At 35.6% G+C, this 18546-nt stretch overlaps 3 protein-coding genes across 3 annotated transcripts; 1 reads left to right on the top strand and 2 right to left on the bottom strand.

Moving 5' to 3' along the window:
* Window positions 1-1030: 1030 nt before the first annotated feature.
* Window positions 1031-2150, bottom strand: LOC120186497 (chromatin-remodeling complex subunit ies6-like). Its single transcript, XM_039190403.1, has 3 exons — window positions 1873-2150; window positions 1588-1655; window positions 1031-1336 (listed from the first exon to the last, which is right to left on the bottom strand). Exons 1-3 carry the CDS (start codon window positions 2042-2044, stop codon window positions 1205-1207), a joined length of 372 nt encoding a protein of 123 aa, XP_039046334.1. The 5' UTR covers window positions 2045-2150; the 3' UTR covers window positions 1031-1204.
* A 595-nt stretch (window positions 2151-2745) lies between these two features.
* LOC120186496 (phytolongin Phyl1.1-like) lies at window positions 2746-4644 on the top strand. Its single transcript, XM_039190402.1, has 2 exons — window positions 2746-2990; window positions 3240-4644. The coding sequence occupies exon 2, from the start codon at window positions 3628-3630 to the stop codon at window positions 4435-4437; it is 810 nt and encodes a 269-aa protein (XP_039046333.1). The 5' UTR covers window positions 2746-2990; window positions 3240-3627; the 3' UTR covers window positions 4438-4644.
* Window positions 4645-8871: 4227 nt separating this feature from the next.
* Window positions 8872-18079, bottom strand: LOC120186463. The gene is made up of 6 exons (XM_039190373.1): window positions 16441-18079; window positions 15730-15837; window positions 11614-11992; window positions 11139-11440; window positions 10692-11084; window positions 8872-9276 (listed from the first exon to the last, which is right to left on the bottom strand). The coding sequence occupies exons 1-6, from the start codon at window positions 17869-17871 to the stop codon at window positions 8872-8874; spliced, it is 3018 nt and encodes a 1005-aa protein (XP_039046304.1). The 5' UTR covers window positions 17872-18079.
* Window positions 18080-18546: the final 467 nt, after the last annotated feature.

Here is an 18546-nt window from a genome sequence, read left to right as displayed (position 1 = left end):
CTTGGATGGAAGGGACAGTAACTGTAAGAACGAAACCAGTGGCAATTCCATATCCGAACTGACGACCGAAAACTGTCATTCCTTCATCCCTTTAGATTCATCAATGGCGTCATGTTGAACCGGTCATGGAACATATGTTCCACCACAAAGTCCGCTGTTCCCTTCGAAGCTTGAATGTGGAAAATCCATGAACTGACCTCCCATGGGAATTTCCCCATGGAGCTCATTATACGCCACGCTGAACTTCGACAGAAAACTCAGCTCCGCGAGCGAAACCAGGTACGTTTCCGGACAATCTGTTATGCGACAAATCCAGAACTTCCAAACTTTTCATCCCCGACAGACTCTCTGGTATCGATCCTGTCAACCGGTTCTCATTTAGGTTCAACACATGAAGCCTTATCAAATCCCCAGAATTCTGGGGAATAGGGATATTTATATACAATTTCCGTATAGAATACATATTCAAACATGACTTACAAAACATATTTTATACAATGAAACCAATTTTGATGGGTGGGCTAGAAATGTTTTAAATTAGGTTTAAGCCAAGAGATTCGAAGACGCTTCAAAACATGACGTAGAATCTATCGAAACTGAACAACTCAAGGAGCTCAATAAGATATCAGATTCGAGTCTTGTGGACCAAGGAAACAACATTCGGAGATTTTGCCCCTCCCCTCTCGGTTTAGGGTCTTAGCTCAATCTAAGATTTAGTCATTGCCCAACGTGACTACCGGATATCAGACACTCAAACCAAAAAAGGAAAAGTACAAACAATTGCATTGCACAGATCGCTGGACCAAAAGCTCATGGATGAACTTCTGGTAAGAACAAGGGAGCGAGAGAGATCAAAACTTCATTGCTAGCGGTTCATATTTGCAAATATGCATATCCGCAATCTCAGTTGTCATCACTATGAGAGATTTGCCTCCGAGATGCTCTCCAATATCAAAGCATATAAGTATCAAACAACAGAGCTTTCTCATTTCTCATAGGCCATATAAAACTATCCGAAGTTCGGTTTCCATGGACGAAATGGAACAGAATACATGGTTCGGTATTCCTTACATCCATCAATCATACAAATTTTAGATTAAACATCATGAGAATCTCTATCATGATTCATATAGGTAAAGACTGACCTAATTGTAAACTAAATCGTTCAGTTCAAGACCAGAGTCCATCTCCGAATTTTTGAACTTCACCTCAAAACAACTGCAGCCTTCCTTAAAGCCAGATACCTTTGCACATATTCATTTGGAAGAGATCTCACAAGCTTGAAAACATCGGCATTGGCATAGCGAAGATTCGTCCTTGGATCTTGGTATGGTGCCTGCACAACAATTTGTTAATTGTTCTTTATTATGTTCAAGAAATTGAAATGATCTATTCAAGTCACAATTAGCTAGAATTCGACTCAGCAAAACGAGTAAGTTGGGGATCATATTGCAAGTGTCAAGCGCGGATACTTAAAGAAAAATAAAGAATCGGATCAACATGAGTCGAAAGCTTAAAGCATATGTTCTGAAAAAAAAAAAATCAAAAGTTTCAACTTTCAAGTGATTAATTCAGTTAGCCACAAACCTCAAATCCTGTAATATCACAAATTCTTTTACACGGCTGCATCGAAGGCGGTGATTCGATATTAACATCTGCAAAATACAATTTTTTTTTAAAAAAAAGGCATTGCTTTATCACCGTTGACCATTACAAAAAGGATATTAAAACAAAAACATAACTTTTAAACATGGAATTCCTCTTAAAAGAACACCGTATAAAGATTTCAATCAAGGCTTTGGACTATGCAATTATGTAGGAATTTCAATGAAACAACTCAAAAACAGCAATATTCATCCGAAAGAGGCTTACAATTGGGTTCATCGGGATCGTAATTCTGGTAATTTTCAGCTTGGATGATCTGCTTGAGCTGTTTCCACCTAACTTTCGATTGGCCCTTTGGGTATTTCTCATACGTTTGTACCCTCTTGAAACTCATATGCGTTGGCAATACCAACTCTGCTTTTATCACCTCTGCCTCCATTGATTTCCCAATATTCTCAAATCCCTAAATGATCCCAAAGCTCCCAAATGAAATTGGGGAAGAGAAAGTTGAGATTTTGGTCTTGAATCTGAAGTAAAACCCTATAATCAATTTTTTTTGTATGGAGGGATACCAAACGATGTCGTGTTGGGCCACTCATCATTTATATCCATACTACTATTCATATTAATTATTTAGTTCTTTTAATTAAAATTCTACATTTGTCTTATATTTTATTTAAAACTAAATATTAGATAAAATCTGATTATTTTTATTAACTAAATAATTTAAAGAGTCTAAAGTATCTGTTTATTTTGAAGCATTTTTCAAAAAGAAAAAGAAGAAGGATACATCTTAAATATTAGTGGAGATTAGTATTTTAAAATATTGGACTTTAGATGAATTTTTTTTGTTGATTTTAATTGAGTTTCAAGAAAAATTAATCTAAATAAAAAAATAAAAAAAAATATAAACATTTCAATATCGATTTTACTACAAATGACGATCAATGATATATTAATTAATATATAAAATTAATATTTAACTTAAAATATTTTAAGTGATCAATCAATAAACAAAATAATTCAAAAGCTAATGGATAGTTATCCCAAAAATAACAATTAAACCTATTCCTTATACATGAGTAGACGACGTCGGATCTTTGTACTGATTTTTTTTTAAGTCATAAAGAAACACGACATTGTTTGAAGCAGTCAAGAAGAGAAAGATCATCAAATCACAATCCATTACTTCACTGGTACAAGTTTAAAATACTTGGTTTTATCTTTTCCAGGTTCTGTTTAAACCAATAAGCTTCTTTCTCTTTCATTATGGTTCAACTCCCTCAAGCCCTCTCTGGTTTTCCCTCAGTTCTCTACTTCTCCATGTAAAAGATCCAATATTTTTTCCAGAATTTTTAAAGATCATCCAGAGATTTTGTTCTCAGGTAATTGAATTATGATTTTGATCACTAAAAGAAATAACCCTTTCAATGATTTTTCTTGATTGTTGCTTAGAAGACAAAAAATGACTGAAAAGTTCAAAACTTTTTTCAGTTTGATTGTTCTATTAAGCTTGGAGTTGAGGTTTTAAGTTGATCTTTTGATTGTGGTTGAGAATTATTTCTGGGTTTTCCTTGAATTTTAACTGTGTATGAATTTTACCGAATTTATTGGTTAATTGTGATTGTACTTAGGAAGTTACAGGCATGAGGAGCTTAATTCTTCAATTTGAGTACTTAGCAGAAGATCTGTGTTGGTATTTTCTCGAGGCTTTCGACATTGTTGCTGAGGACTTGATTGTGTTCTTCCAGGTGTTAATTTCGATCCTTGAGAACTTGATTCATCCCCTGTTTTGCCTCATCTTTATTGCCTAGATAGTTGACAACTTTGGATTGGATATCGAAAGCTTTATTCGAGTTATAAATCGAAGTTTTGAGTTCTTTTCGATCATTATAAAAGCTTGCTCTGAGAGCTTTGTACATCTCTTGTTTTGCCTCATCTTGATTGCCTTTAGTGTTGATAACTTTCGGATTTTCAAAATCGAAACCTTATTCGTGTTGGAAGTTGAAGATTTGAGCTCCAATGGGATCAATTCGGAATACTGTTCAGTATTGTTGTGTTTCGAAGGATGATAGGATTCTATATGAATACAGCGTGGGAGATCATGAGGTTGAAAGGATGGCTGCCTTGTGTTTGGAACGGATCCCCTCGTTCCACAAATGGTATTTCGAGACGATAGGTAAACAGACTTTTGGGTTTTTGTTCGAAGATGGGTGTGTTTATTTCGCGATTGCCGATGATGCCGTTGAAAACCATGGTGTGCTTCGGTTTCTAGAGCACATAAGAGATGAATTTAGAAATGTAACTAGGAAGGGTTCGAGAAGTAGTTTCTCGAGTATGAGTTCGATGGGTGTCGAAGAGCAACTAGTGCCGGTTATCCGGAGCTTAATAGCTTCGTTGGAACAAGTTTCGGATAGTGGCAATGATTGGAAAACTGAGATTCCGTCATCTCCAAGCAATGCAAATGCCCAACTCGAAGCTGTTAGTTCCACAAAATCCCCTTTGTTGGGAAAACCGAGCAAGCAAGAGAAGAAGAATAAGGATCGTGTGATCGCGGTGAGAGATATCGAGTTGGAGGAGCCTCGGAAATCAACTGATAGAGGAGTAAAAACCGATCCAACTGCATTAGATTCGAATAACCAAAACGGAGCAAGTTCGTCCAACACATTACCGAAGGACTTGGATTCGACGAGGATCAGACCCGGATCTCAGAACATCCGTAAAAAATGGTGCCGCCAAGTCCGTATCATTCTCGCTGTAGATGCAGCTTTTTGTTTATTACTGCTAGTGGTTTGGTTGTCAATCTGTAAGGGCTTATCGTGCACACGATAATGATTCCGATTCAATGCTAACATTCGAAGTTTCATTCTACAGACCAGAGATCGAGAACCAGTCCGAATTTCGAGCCAATGGCATTAGCTGTTGAGAATCCTCTGTATAGTTTCATAGTTTTAGTGCTTATGCACATCATATAATCATATTGCTATGAGTGTCTCTTACATCATGTTCTTGCACCATATTGCGGATTCAAATGATGTCGGTATGCTTTGACATGATGTATACTCTTCCAGTTTTTCTTAGTTTTTAGGATATGATCATACTTCATATCTGAATATTTGTCAAACACAAACATTTTTTTTTTTTGAAGAAATTGAGAGGCTAATTGATATTACCATTTGCTTTAAAAGTAAAATTGTGGAACATTTACAACAGGCATATATGTAATTAGCCCCATTGGATTGCACAAAACACTACTACCACCCAGCTCAATAGATTATGTTATTCCGATCTTTCGTATATTTCCTATAAGTACCTAATCCGAGCACCATAACTCAACATACTGAACTCCAAGAGAGTGGGATTAGTTTCTCTCACCAATGTGTGCACTGCTGGTTCTGAAGAAGCAAATTAACCTTGAACCTACTTCTCGAATGCTCGTGAAGGATCTGAATTCACTCAGTAGCCTTCACTTTATCATCCCCGACAACCGAGAGTATAGGCAAACTACCGAAAAATTCATCTAGACCCTCGAAAAAGCCATTCCCTTCATTGTTATCCTCCTTGATTCCAGCGTTACTCCTCCCTCCGACAAGCTCTTCCGCCTCGTTCCTAAACTCTACGTTCAAATCCAACTTCCCCAAAACCTTCATTCCTCGTTTCATCTGCTTCCTTCCACTATTTGTCACCCCCATTCTGCTCGACTCACTTGGCACACCCTCGGGCGCCATAGACACACCACTCAGGTTCCCACCATAATCCGCATTAACTTGTTCATTACACCCCTTGTAACCCCCAGACCGATGCGGGTAACCAGATCCGATCCGCGGTGTCACATTTGGGCCACCGGAGCGACCCACTGTAAAAATAGCGGAAAATTTAAAACTTTTATTGAAACGTGTAACTTATAAAATCAGTTGTCACTATTTAAAAATAAAACATATTTCAAGATTCGTATATAAATCAAAATACAATTACATGCCCCCTAATCACATGTATCATACTCTGCAACAACGCCGGAAGAACTCCCTTACTGAAGGCGATAGATGCACTGGTACAATTCTTTTAACCTGCAATGTTGAGTAATAAAGTAAGCTTCGGAAAGCTCAGTAATTCAGAACTACCAGATGATGCTGATGAACGTACAGATACAGATAAATATATACTTCCTTATTGTTTCTGAATATTTACAGATTTTTATGTTGAGCAGAGATCCTACTGATATTTCAGGTGGTAACGGACAATGAGCTTTCAGTTCAGACAAATATTTCGGATGACTGAGTTCATGAGATCAGAATAGGTTATCTAGTGTGTTCCCGTAAAACCAGTAAAAAGATACAGATCTTTTAAAACATATATATATATATATATATATACCCCATCCCATCCCATCAGAATGTGTAGGTTCCCCAGAACCATACACCCAACCCAACACATCATATAAGACCCTGAGCACAAAGCCGAAGAACCTGCGGAACTTCTTCCTTCAACAATACCCCCAATTAAAACATTTTTCCGTTATTAAACGGAGATATCAGAAATCAAAACAGAATTCAGAACAGATATCTGAACAGAATCCAGATCAGAAATCAGAACAGAATTCAGGTCATGTATCAGAACAGAATTCAAGTCGTAAATCATATAAAATAATTATATGATTAGGGAACACACCAGAGTTTACAAATATTATTCAGAGGTACTGGATAATCTTAGCAAGTAGAGAAACACGGATTTTCAGTATACCGATAGAATGGCGGAATTTACAATCACTATTGTAAAAAGTTCAATAACTGACGGAATTATCAGTTATTCAAAATGCGAATTATTAGGATCATATCTTATTCGGACAATTTTCAGAAGTTGTACGTAATCAGAAGGGTATTCAAAATCCTTTACATCCATGTCAATTGATCGGATAATCGAACAACTTGAGAATGAAGATTCAGAACCTTAACAATTTATGTCCACTTGTCAATTCATTTTCTTTCCAGGGTATTTACTTTTTAATACCACAAATTCTTGTTCATAGATCATCTTCAGAATCATCGCTGAATAGATCTTCCAATGATCTTTATTTCATTTCCAAACTTCCACGATATCATGAAATACTGACGTGCTTGATTTTTAGTTCATGTTCCATAAGGACAGTACATCTTATAAACTCATCAGAATTTCCAGACTTATCCAATTCACTTACTTAATCCTCAATCATTGAGGTTACTTAGCTTATTTAGCAGTCAAGTCCATTCCAGTTACTTCAGGGTTTTTCAGAGTAATACAAACGTTCCTGTATTTCATATATATATTGTACTTCAGATCCATTCAATTTGGTCTTCTTGGTTGATTTCTCTAACGAATATTTATTTCTTAGTACCGGATGTGATCCAGAGTTGAGCTGAGTACTTTCAAAATTATCATCGAACCACACTTGAGAAGACGAACACACATTCAAGAAACATCTATGTCGTTCAGGTACTGACATATCTTTAAGATTGATCAACTTACTTAAGTTGTGATCTATAACTTCTAAAGGTAGTTCAACACCTATACTTATTTGGATTCCTTAATTAATCCAAGGCATTTACTTAGAATAGGACACAAGGGTATTTTGGTAATTTTGGTGTTCATTTTTATTCCATTTATTTCAGAGCTCGAAGATATCCAATCATTCTTGAGCTTAGTGGTATTCTTGGGTCATTTCCATTACAGGAGTATTTTGGTCATTTTACAGATTCATCGTATTTCAATCATTTCCTTCCGTCTGATCTTACTATTAAATTCAATCTTATCATTTATTTCAGTCCTTTCGAACAATTATGACAACAGAACACCCCGACAAATTATTCTTCAGGTATTTACTCATAACTCGGATATTTCTGGGTCAAGTGTCTTATCAGATTTTACAAACGGAATATCATGAATTTTCCTGAACTAAGTCAAGATCTTAACAATCAAATTCGTACTTAATCGAGTTAAGTACGAATCCTCAAAGTATTTTCTCATTCAGGGTCAACTCAAACTATTCTACCTCTTAAGGGCATTTTCGTAATTTCTTAACCAAATAATTTCGATATTAGCTCTTAAAGAAAATAATATAATTTAGAGATCCTATGATTAATTACTTTCTTGAACAGTCTCTGATCTTGAAACGGTTCTCTTAACAGACTTCTAGTATCCTTCACAAACTCTCTTAGGATTAAAATTGATTATCCATAATTTCCAAATAAAACTAACATTTCTTATGCACATCAATATTTTTATCAGATCAATATGTCTGTAAAATCCTCTTATCTAACTTCCATATTCAAATCTTGTCTTTTTATAACATAAGGGTATTTTCATAATTTTACCCTACCGGAATATTCTCATAATTTCTCATCCAAGTACCTCTAACATTTAACCTTTGATGAAATAAATTATAAGTTGCATATACAGGGTTGGTTTGTTTATCACTAATCACAAACTTGTAATTTAATCTAACAATTCATCAATCTCTTATATTAGTCATTCGATCCGTAATTAGTTACAGAATTTCTACCACATCATATCGAGTGTATAAATTATTCAACTCCACCAAAGTGACCAACATTATCTTGTTCATGCATTTATCAATTTAAACATGTTCCATAAAGCATAAAGAGGTAGTAATGTATTATCTCAATTTTCGTGTCATACTGATCGACCATTTAAATTCCATTCAAACGTCCTCGATCTTGAAATCAACTTCCAATAATTTCCTCACGATCCATGCCATCAAAATCACTAACTCATATCCAAATAATTTCCCTCGCCATAAAGTTAGCTTATTAGAATTTAAATAATAATTTGAAGACTCAATTGGTAAAACTAAAAACTAATGATGCTATCAAAATATTTAATTACTTAAATTAGGGATTAAATTGATCTTATAGAAACTATTGTGTCATAACTATAACCACTTGGAAACAAATAGACAAGGTAAAGATCTCACCAAACTTGGGTGACTCACCTTGTGATTTTCCATGTTTTTCACTTTATCAATATTTTCAAAACCCACGTGCTCTCTGAACTAAATTTTCATTTCTTATTTTCCCACTTTGTTTCATTCTCTTCTCCAGAAAGCTAACAAACGAGCTGCTCATTCAACCGATCTCTGACCACCGTTGATCGTTGGAGACCCCCCACGCAGACCACCTTAATCAATCGCCAATCAAGACCTAAACTCGTCTAGCTTTCCTCATCACAGATATGGCCTTTGTTCACCAAGAATCATGATGAATGATAGTCGATTTAACAAAAATCGTTTGGGTTCCTTAATTCCCTCCTTGCGATTGAATAACTCGGCCCATCTCCATCCTTCAATCCCATCACGACATATGCTTGAAATCGTCGGACCAAGTTGAGTATTTTCTCAAAGATTTCCTCGATCTTTGAACGTGTTTTGTGGAGTGTCCATCCCTCAATCAAGATGCAGGTAGATATTTTGATGCAACCGGAAATACCACCTTCCTTTTTGGACACAATCCTGAGAACAAAATCCTTGATAACATCCTCGGCATCATAGGCAAGCTCTCTAATTTCAGCAACTGAAAGACGAATCCCCTCGTTCTCATGTTGTTTAACATCATTCTCCAACAATAAACTTTGCTTCCACTTGAGCTCAGTTAGCAAACCATCAACTTGCTCTTCCACGCCCTAAAGGTAGACTGCTTCGTCTGCTAGCAGCTTGCCGATTGCTTTCACTGCAGAGGACGCAACTGACTAAGCCATGATACTGAACTCTTCTCAGACTGGGAAAAGAAGCAAATTCTCATAAAACAATTGGAAATTAGAGCTCAAATGTGTTACCAAGAGGCTGTCGTATTTGTTTTCTCAACAAAGAAACAAGTTGTGAATAAAATAAAATTCCTCTTAGCTGGAAAACAATGGATTCCATAGTGGCCATGCATTATCCTTAATAAAAAAAATATATCTCTAATTGAATGGCCATCAATTTGCTTAATAATAATAGTATAATAACACAATCATTTTTTCCAATCGACTTATAACATTTCACATTTTTTTAAATTGAAAAAAAAATCTAACCCCATATTGGGTATTACACCCCTGATTCACTCTCTCACTCTCTGGTTTCTTCGCACTTTTCCCCCGAGATTCTTCCCTTTGGTATTGCTCACCTTTTTCCTCTGTTTTGAAAATCGGATCCGCCGGTTCAACCGGAACCGTTGCTTAGTCCGGTTCAATCTAAACCGATTGAATTGCTATTAGTGAACCGGCCAGAACTGTTGAACCGTTCGAACCGGACCGACTGAAAATCGGGATTTTTTTTTAAAAAAAATTAAACCAAACAACGTCGTTTGTTAAACGAGCCAAGTCGAACTCGAGTATTACTGAGCTCAACTCGAACTTGAAAACTTTAAAAGTAAGCTCAACTCAACTCAAACTCACAAGCTAAAAATTATCAAGTTCAACTTAAACTCGAAATATAATATTGAAACTTGAACTCAAAAAAAATTTAGAAGCTCGATTGAAGCCTAAAATTCGAGCTTGATTGAAGTGAAAGAATAGTTCACTCAATGCTCACCAAGAGGCTCCATGATTTTGAATGTCAAATTACCTCTATTATTTATAGAAGTTAGTTGTGATGCGCTTCTATATTTCTTAGCAATGTGTGATTGTTTTGTTCTCATATTTTTACTCTTTAGACTTTTTGAGATGCTCTTCTATGTTTCTTAGCCATGTGAGATTGTTTTTAAAAAAAAATTAAACCAAACAATATCATTTTGTTATGATTTTTTTAACCTAAAATTTATTTATTAATTATAGTTATATAATTATATTTATTATTTAATATGTTTTACCTTAAATATTATGTTGTAGTTAATTTGAATCATTTTGTTTTATTTGATTTTATGGTTTTTAACTTATATATATTATGACTTGCTTTGAATATGACTTATGATATAAAAAATTATTTTTTATTAAATATTTTTGATATTTTTATTTAATTTTTTAAATAATTATGATGTCATCTGGTTCTTCCGACCGGTCGGATCGATTCGACTTATTGAACCAGTGAACCGGTAACATGATCGGTTCTGAAAACATGCCTTTTTTTCCCTCTTTTCATTTCTCCAGTCTTCATCGTCGTCATCAGAACTCACACTCGAATCAGATATCTCCACATATGTATCTCGTTCATCATAAAATACCCTCGGAGCAGACTTTTTGGGAATCTTTTGTTTTCCATCATTCTTGTTGTCAGGGCAAGCAAACATGGTCGAAATAGGTGACCAACTAGGAAAATTACCAGTGCGCTCTATCGGAAAAAAGCCACAGCAGCGGAAATTCGGGTCATTTCCATTCACTGGTGGTGATGGTATCGCAACTGCGTGGTAAGCTCTCCTGCAGTTCTTAGCCTGAAACCTTAGCGTGTAATCCTCGTTTACCTTCGGATACTCGTAAAGAACGTAACAGTATGGACAAGCAGTCGAGAAAGTTGGTCACGCTTACTCGGTAGATTGACTAGCTTGAGTCAAATAGGTATTCAGACTCACACCACTTGGCTCTGTCTCAAGAGACGGTATCACAGCCGCCTGAAAAGTTTTCCTGCAGTCCTTAGTCTGACACCTTAGTGTCCCATTCTCGTAGACCTTCGGATACTCGAAACATGAGTAACAGTGCGGACGAGCGGTCCAGAAAGTTAATCCTTCTGACTGAGTAGATTGACTAGCCAGAGTCGAATCGTTCTTCGGTCCTTCTGACAGAGTAGATAGACTAGCCGGAGTCGAATCGTTCTCCGGTCCCTCTGACTGAGTAGCTTGACTAGCCCGAGTGGCACCAGTTGGTTGTGTTGTGTCTGACTATGCTTCTTAGTAGGAGCAGGAGTTGCCGAGTGATTAATCTGACCTGATTGAGTTGGCTCAATCCGACTATACTCTGTCTGATTAATCTGGCTGACCCCGATGGGCTCTGATCGATTAGTCTGGCTCGAAGGTGTAGGCTCAGCCAACTAATATGGTTCGCACAAACTGATATTGTCTGATGAATCTGACGGCTGAGTTAAACCTTTCTGATTAATCTGCCTCGTCCAATTTGATCCAGCAGAATAATTATGTAAACACAATTGCTCTCCTTTTAACGCGTCCTTTCCATCCTTGTTTTTTCTAGGGCTTCTCACAAAAAGTGATTGTGTTTCTTTCAGCGGCGTTTGCATAAACAGCGTCTGCGGTTGTTGATGCTGATAATGTTGCTGTCCAAGTGGATTCACATGACCAAACTGCAGGAACCTCAACTCATCATCATAAACAAGCTTCTTAGAAGGATTCAACAACACATTCCAAGCTTCCGAAACGCCTGATCTGCGAAAGAGAGTATGTTCTTCCCAGGATTCAGCAGAATCGCCAGTTTCCTATACTGAATCTCAACGAGTTCCATGGACTGAGTTAACGGAACCAGTTGGAGGATGCCGTACCAGTCACGAGGGTTAGCTTGGGCGGTTAAGAGAGTGTCGATGACGGCATGGATTTGGTCGGCGAGGACAGGACCATAGTATTAAACTGCGGCCTGCATCGTAACATTTTTAAGGTTACCGCGACGTAATATCACCGTATCTTGATGTTGCGGTAAAAAATCGTTACGTAACACCGCATCACACTATAAATTATGTCGCAATACGCTATAAATTACGCTACAACACCGCAATAAACTTTAAATTATCTAAAATATAAAATTACATAGAAGAATTGTTTTAATTTAATTCTTAAAACTAGATTATAAATATATATCATTAGTAATATTGTAATAGTTATTATTTAAATTTGAATTAATTAAATTATTTATTAATATTATTTTAAAATTAAATTAATTTAAATTTAAATTAAATTTTTCTCATATCTAAAATTAACGTGATTAATTTTAAATTAAATTTTTATATTAACATTAAATATCATTATTTATTATTATATAAATTTTGTATAAGAGAAGAATTCACTTTATAATACTATAATAGTATATGTATTTTATCTATTTATTATGAAACTATAAAATTTTATCTAATATATAATATAAAAAATAAATAAATAAATAATATTATAAATAAAATAAAAAAAGAATATATTCATTGACAAAATAAAAAAGTGATGGCGTGAGCGTGCAGAAATATAAACGTAGAAAAATAAATAATTGATAAGTATTATTACATAATTTAGGATCAACCAATACAAATAAATAAATAATATTATAAATAAAATAAAAAAGGAATATATTCCTTGATAGTATGTGTAAAAGACAAAAATAATAATAGTGTTGTTGACTTACCTAGATATCCTTACGATGATAATTCAGGTTTGTATAGAACAAATATATCACAAATAGAAGAAATGATGATGATAGAACTCATACGAAGATGAGAGAACACTTTTATGATTCATTTACAGGTTCATCATCATATAGTTTAGCTATACATGATAATGAAATTAGTTAATCATCTTATGGTTCTCATTCTTACCAATCAAATTTATGTTATCTACTTTACCTTGAACAAAATTCAAGTTATGGATTTTTTTGTCATTATTTATCATACAACATATTTTCTACCAATAATATATCTTATGATGCACATAATGTAATTTCTTCTTCACATGGAATAGGAAGGAATCAAAACCAAGACAATGACGAAGATAAAAATGCTTTAAATATGTGACGTCATTTATTTTTGTGGTGAACTAAAAGATATATAATTTTTATATTTGTAGTTATGTATTTTTTTTCTAAGTGGTGTAAAAGGAAAATTTTTATGTTACAATATAAATTTGATATGATTTTAGTGATATTGTTTATATGTTATTCATTAACATTATAATTTTTATTAGTCATTATCCAGTATGATCGAATTTTTATAGTTTATATTTGTTTTTAATAAATTTTTATCTATAAAATTAAATTTTTATTTTTAAAATAAAATATTAAAAGAATATATTAATATTAGTATATTAAAAGATAATAATAAAATATATAAATATAATATTTTAGATGTATTGTGATTTTTGAGGAAGATATTACGTCCGTAACAACTGTAACACGTTACGTAATATCCGCATCATTTGTAACTGTGACACCGCAATTGCATCCGCAATTGCAATTTGATATTATGGGACAGGTGTTGACTCTCGAGCTCGGATCGCGAAGGTTCTGGTTCTGTGAAAGTCACCTGAAGTGAGGAGCTTCGACGCTGCGTTCAGCCATGGCTCCGCCTCGGTGTTGCTGCCGTCGTCCATTTTCTCACCAGCCTTTCTCTCTATTTATTTATTTATTTATTTTTGGTGAAGGATGGCAACTATTTGTCTTACCAAAAAAAGATCAAGCTTGTAGTACGAGTGTTGGGGGTAGGTAAGGAAAAGTTAAAATGGTGGAGATATTCTTACAGCACTCGCTTGAACTTCAATTAGTCTGGGTTTAATTAGAGTAAATTATACTGTATTAGAATTATATTTAAGTAATTATGTTAGTTATCCATAAATCATCCTTGATTATATAATATTATTTTATTAAGTTTATTTATAAAATAAGCATATAATTAGAAAATACTTTTTTTATTAAGTTCTCCAACTATTAAAAGTTACAAAATGATCACCCAACTATTCATTATGTTTCAAACTCGTTCTTTTTCGTTAAGAAATTGACGATTGTCTATGCTAAACATTAACATGATGACTGAAATATGATAATCATTTGAGATTTTGATATCAGATTTAATCATATTAAGGTCAATAAGTTAATGTTCAACTTAGAATATCCTCAATTTTTTTAACAAGAAATGACGAGTTTGGAGAATAATAAATAGTCGGGTGATCATTTTGTAACTTTTAATAGTCAAGGGACTCAACAAGTCAACACTCCATAATTAAAGGATCATTTTGTAACTTTTAATAGTCAATAGACTTAATAAAATCATATCTTATAGTCGAAAGACCAATTGTGTACTTAACCCTTATTTTTAATGATTATTAAGATATTTGAAATCACATCATCAGATCAATCAACGTGATATTATTTGAAATTCCCTGTAAATGCTGCTCTAAAGCACTTAAATTTGCATAATAGTCCTCCTTTGAACAAAACAATTATGTTGATCGAATTCGAGAATAAGCATCGGATACAGATACTTGTCCGACATAAATTTATATGTAATGGTTTTGCACATATTTGTATGATCTTTGCCTCTTTGGAGGGACATGTCCAAATATAATTAGAACACGAATGTTAAACACATACCATAAAAGATATGCATGCATTAACTAGTATTATTCATAAGCCAAGATAAAGATCTTATTTTGATCCAAAAAGATATAAGGTCTTCAAGCCAGCATAGTTCCAAGCAACCAACAAAGACCATAAAAAGCCTAAACCAAAGAGTTCATATTGTTGGAGTTATCTTCCCATTGCTCAGTCGGAACTCCAAACAACCGAGAGGTATTGTGTTTTCTAGATGCCTCTCGATGCCGTTTTAGCACCGGACTTTTGTCTCCAAACCCTTACAAGGGTCTCAGAAGCGCCTCAGTTGAGTAGAACATGATCCATAGTTCATGTTGTACTTACCGTTGCCCCACATACAGGTGCTCAACAATTCCCGCAAACGCATTTCAACAACAATTGCGCCGTTCAGTGGCAATTGGTCCTCCAAGGTTCACTATCTCTCCAATTTGGTCCTCCAAGTCTACAAACTCTTCGACTGGTCCTCATGGCTCTCCAACCAAATAAACCAGGATGAACCACATGAAGTAGCTTAGAACCCAAGATAAGTCGCGGTAAGTATGACACAATCTACGGACTGCGTTATCCTCAACCAAGGCACACCAGGGATCCTCCAATTGTTATGGTTCCATACAAGCAATCGACAGATCCTCCAACACATTATCAACATTTTTGAAATAATTTCTTAAAGCAATGAATCCTCTCAACACAAGAAAGAAGTTAGTCAACTCTGATAGTCTTTTAAACAAATACAATACCAAGAAAAAATTCACCATTCTAAGATAAATCAATCAGCTCACACCGGTAATAAACATTAGACTGAGATACTATAAACCACCCAAAAAACATTGAATTAAAAACCATTTCAACAAGCCGATAGCCAAAAACTCATACTGTAGCCTCCTTCTCATCGGCAAAAACTACATAGAATAAAGACATTGCATAAAACTCGATCAAAATCATACACCACCCCACCTCAAATTGATCATGATTCATGATCAACTAGATAGCAAAGAGAACAAAATATACATCATAAAGAAGCTTTTACCATGGCAAACAAACTATAGCAAAACCAAATAATAAAACCACTACACCAGTAAAATACTGAAAATAGCAATTCAAATTGCAATACAAGGCCAATACCAACAGAGTAGCAGTGAACATAAAAACCTGAAGTAATACCCTTGCAATACAACTATTTTCTTCTTATCAGCAAAACAACATAGAATAAAGACATTAAATAAAATTCAAAATCATAGAGAACAGATTATATACAATAAAGAAGCTTTTACTAGGAAAAATAAACTACAGTACAACCAAACAATAAAACCACTAAACAAGCAAAATAGCACTAAGAATTACAGTACAAGGCCAAAACCAGCAGAAAGCATTCAACCTAGAAACCTAAAGCAATTACGAATTTCTGTCATCCATGGCCTCTAATGTCCATCAAGTTTTCAAATTATTCACTAAAATTAGCAGAATAAACTTGGTCATTACTCATTTGTCCCCTTCTTCACTCTATCACTTCGTGGTTTCTTTGCATTTCTCCCACGAATCCTTCACCTCTTCACCTTTTTACTTTTCTTTCATATTTTTTGGTCATTCATCGTCACCCTCAGAATTCATACTCGAATCCGAAATCTCTACATATACATCATGATCGTCATAGAACACTCTAGGAGCAGATTTTTTGGGATTCTTTTCTTTTCCTGCATTCTTGTTGTTAGAGCAAGTAAACATGGGAGAAATAGGTGACCAACTGGGAAAATTACCGCCCATATTCTTACCATTCCCGCAAAATCCTAAGGGATAAAACCCCCAACAGCTGAAATATGTGTCCTTTCCATTCAAAGGAGGTGAAGGTATCGCCACCGCATGGAAAGCTCTCCGGCATTCTTTCGTCTGACACCTTAGTGTATAATCCTCGTACGCCTTTGGATACTCATAGAGAACGTAACAGTAAGGACAAGCCGTCCAGAAAGTCAGTCCCTCTGACCCAGAAGCCTGATTAGGCCGAGTAGAATCGGTCTTCTGAGCAAAATCAGCTGGCTCTGCCCGACTATGCTCCGTAGTGGTAGTTGCAGAAGCAGCAGGAGGAGGAGGAGGTGCAGATGATGTGTGATTAACCTGACTCGTCCGAGTCGGCTCAGTCAGATTAAAGTGACTAGAGCTAGATGTTCCGAACTGATTGACCTGGCTGGCTCGAATAGGCTCAGGCCGATTAATTTGGCTCGCCCGTGTAGTCTCCGGCCAACTAATATGGCTCGAACTTACTGATCCTGTCTGATTCATCTGATTCGGCTCAGCTAGACCTAGCTGATAAATCTGCCTCGTCCAAGCTGACTCACCCGGCCGAGTTGATTCCGGAGGAGCATTATTTAAACCCAACTGCCCTCCTCGTTCTAATTCAGTATTTCCATCTTTATTATTACTCCTAGGGCTTCTCACAAATAGTGATTGCGTAACTTGCGTTTGCGTTTCTTTCTGCGGCGTTTGCATAAATAGCGTTTGCGTTTCTTTGGGAGGAGGAGGCTGCGGTTGCATGAACAGCATCTGCGTTTGCGGTTGCTGGAGTTCCGGTTGCTGCTGATAATGCTGTTGGCCAAGCTGACCGAGTTCATTGAACTGACTCACCTGACCAAACTGAAGGAACCTCAGCTCGTTATCGTAAATGAGCTTCTTGGAAGGATTCGAAAGCACATTCCAAGCTTCGGAAATGAACCGAAACGCCTGATCTGCGAAAGGGAGCGTGTTCTCCGCAGGATTCAAAAGAATGGCGAGTTTCCTGTACTGACTCGCCACCACTTCCACGGACTGAGTTAAGGGAACGAGCTGGAGTATGCCGTACCAATCATGAGGGTTGGCTTGGACGGTCAAGAGAGTGTCTGTCACGGCGAGGATTTGATCGGCGAGGACGGGGGCCGATTCTCGAACTCGAATCGCGAACGTTCTCGTCCCGTGGAAGTCACGTGAAGCGAGGAGCTTCTCCGCTATGGTCAGCCACCGCTCCACCTCCGTAGAGTTACCGTCCATTTCTCTGTCTTTCTCTCTCTAGGGTTTTCAGATTTTCTATCCTTGCTTTTTCTGTATTGCGGGCCGGGAATTATTTTGCTGGTCTGACGGAAAGATACAGACGAAAGTGGGAAATCTTTTCGCGTGGACGATGGAGGACAGTTATTTCACTCAAATCACAAGTGGTTTCAAATGGTTTGAATGGAAATATCAAATGCTGCTATGGATATTATCGCCATTTAAGATTCAAAAGAAACCAGCTTTTTTGGTAAACTTAATGGTAGGCCTAAACTCGAATCAAATTTAATTAGAATTTTTAAAGATGAATTTAAATTTAAGTTTAAAATGAAAAATGTTTAATTTAATACTATATTTAATTTCATGTATTTAAACTCCTCTCTGTATTCTTTCAACTAGATCTTTATTTTATCGAATAATAAATAAATATATATATATATATATAATTACTTCAAAAATATAATTCTTGAAATGTAATATTAACTGATACAATATTTCAGAGGAAATGCTATATTAATTTATTTAGAAAGAACATATTATTCGGATCATGACTCAATCCGACCCTCTGACAGGTTCTGGATCCAACCAACGAGTTAAAATTTTAAAATGGAAATGGAATGATTTACTTGCATTATCTGAACACGACCTCAAATATCTCATGTAATGTGAAAAGGCCTC

This window comes from Hibiscus syriacus, unplaced genomic scaffold (assembly GCF_006381635.1).
Source record: "Hibiscus syriacus cultivar Baekdansim isolate YM2019G1 unplaced genomic scaffold, ASM638163v2 tig00113548_pilon, whole genome shotgun sequence".
Classification (NCBI taxonomy): domain Eukaryota; kingdom Viridiplantae; phylum Streptophyta; class Magnoliopsida; order Malvales; family Malvaceae; genus Hibiscus; species Hibiscus syriacus.
Note: the sequence above shows the minus strand (reverse complement) of the source record. Positions and strands in the feature narration are given on the sequence as shown.

Bases quoted from the DNA above. Each gene is read 5' to 3' on its own strand.
- LOC120186497 (XM_039190403.1), bottom strand. From the start codon at position 2,044: ATGGAGGCAGAGGTGATAAAAGCAGAGTTGGTATTGCCAACGCATATG. The intron at 1,656-1,872 runs GTAAGCCTCTTT...TGTATTTTGCAG, and splicing joins CGATCCCGATGAACCCAATT to ATGTTAATATCGAATCACCG. The intron at 1,337-1,587 runs GTTTGTGGCTAA...ATTGTTGTGCAG, and splicing joins GTGATATTACAGGATTTGAG to GCACCATACCAAGATCCAAG.
- LOC120186496 (XM_039190402.1), top strand. From the start codon at position 3,628: ATGGGATCAATTCGGAATACTGTTCAGTATTGTTGTGTTTCGAAGGAT.
- LOC120186463 (XM_039190373.1), bottom strand. From the start codon at position 17,871: ATGGACGGTAACTCTACGGAGGTGGAGCGGTGGCTGACCATAGCGGAG. The intron at 11,993-15,729 runs GTATGAGTTTTT...GATTCAGTATAG, and splicing joins CCGATGAGAAGGAGGCTACA to GAAACTGGCGATTCTGCTGA. The intron at 9,277-10,691 runs GCATGTTTTCAG...GTCTACCTTTAG, and splicing joins ATGAAAAGAGGGAAAAAAAG to GGCGTGGAAGAGCAAGTTGA.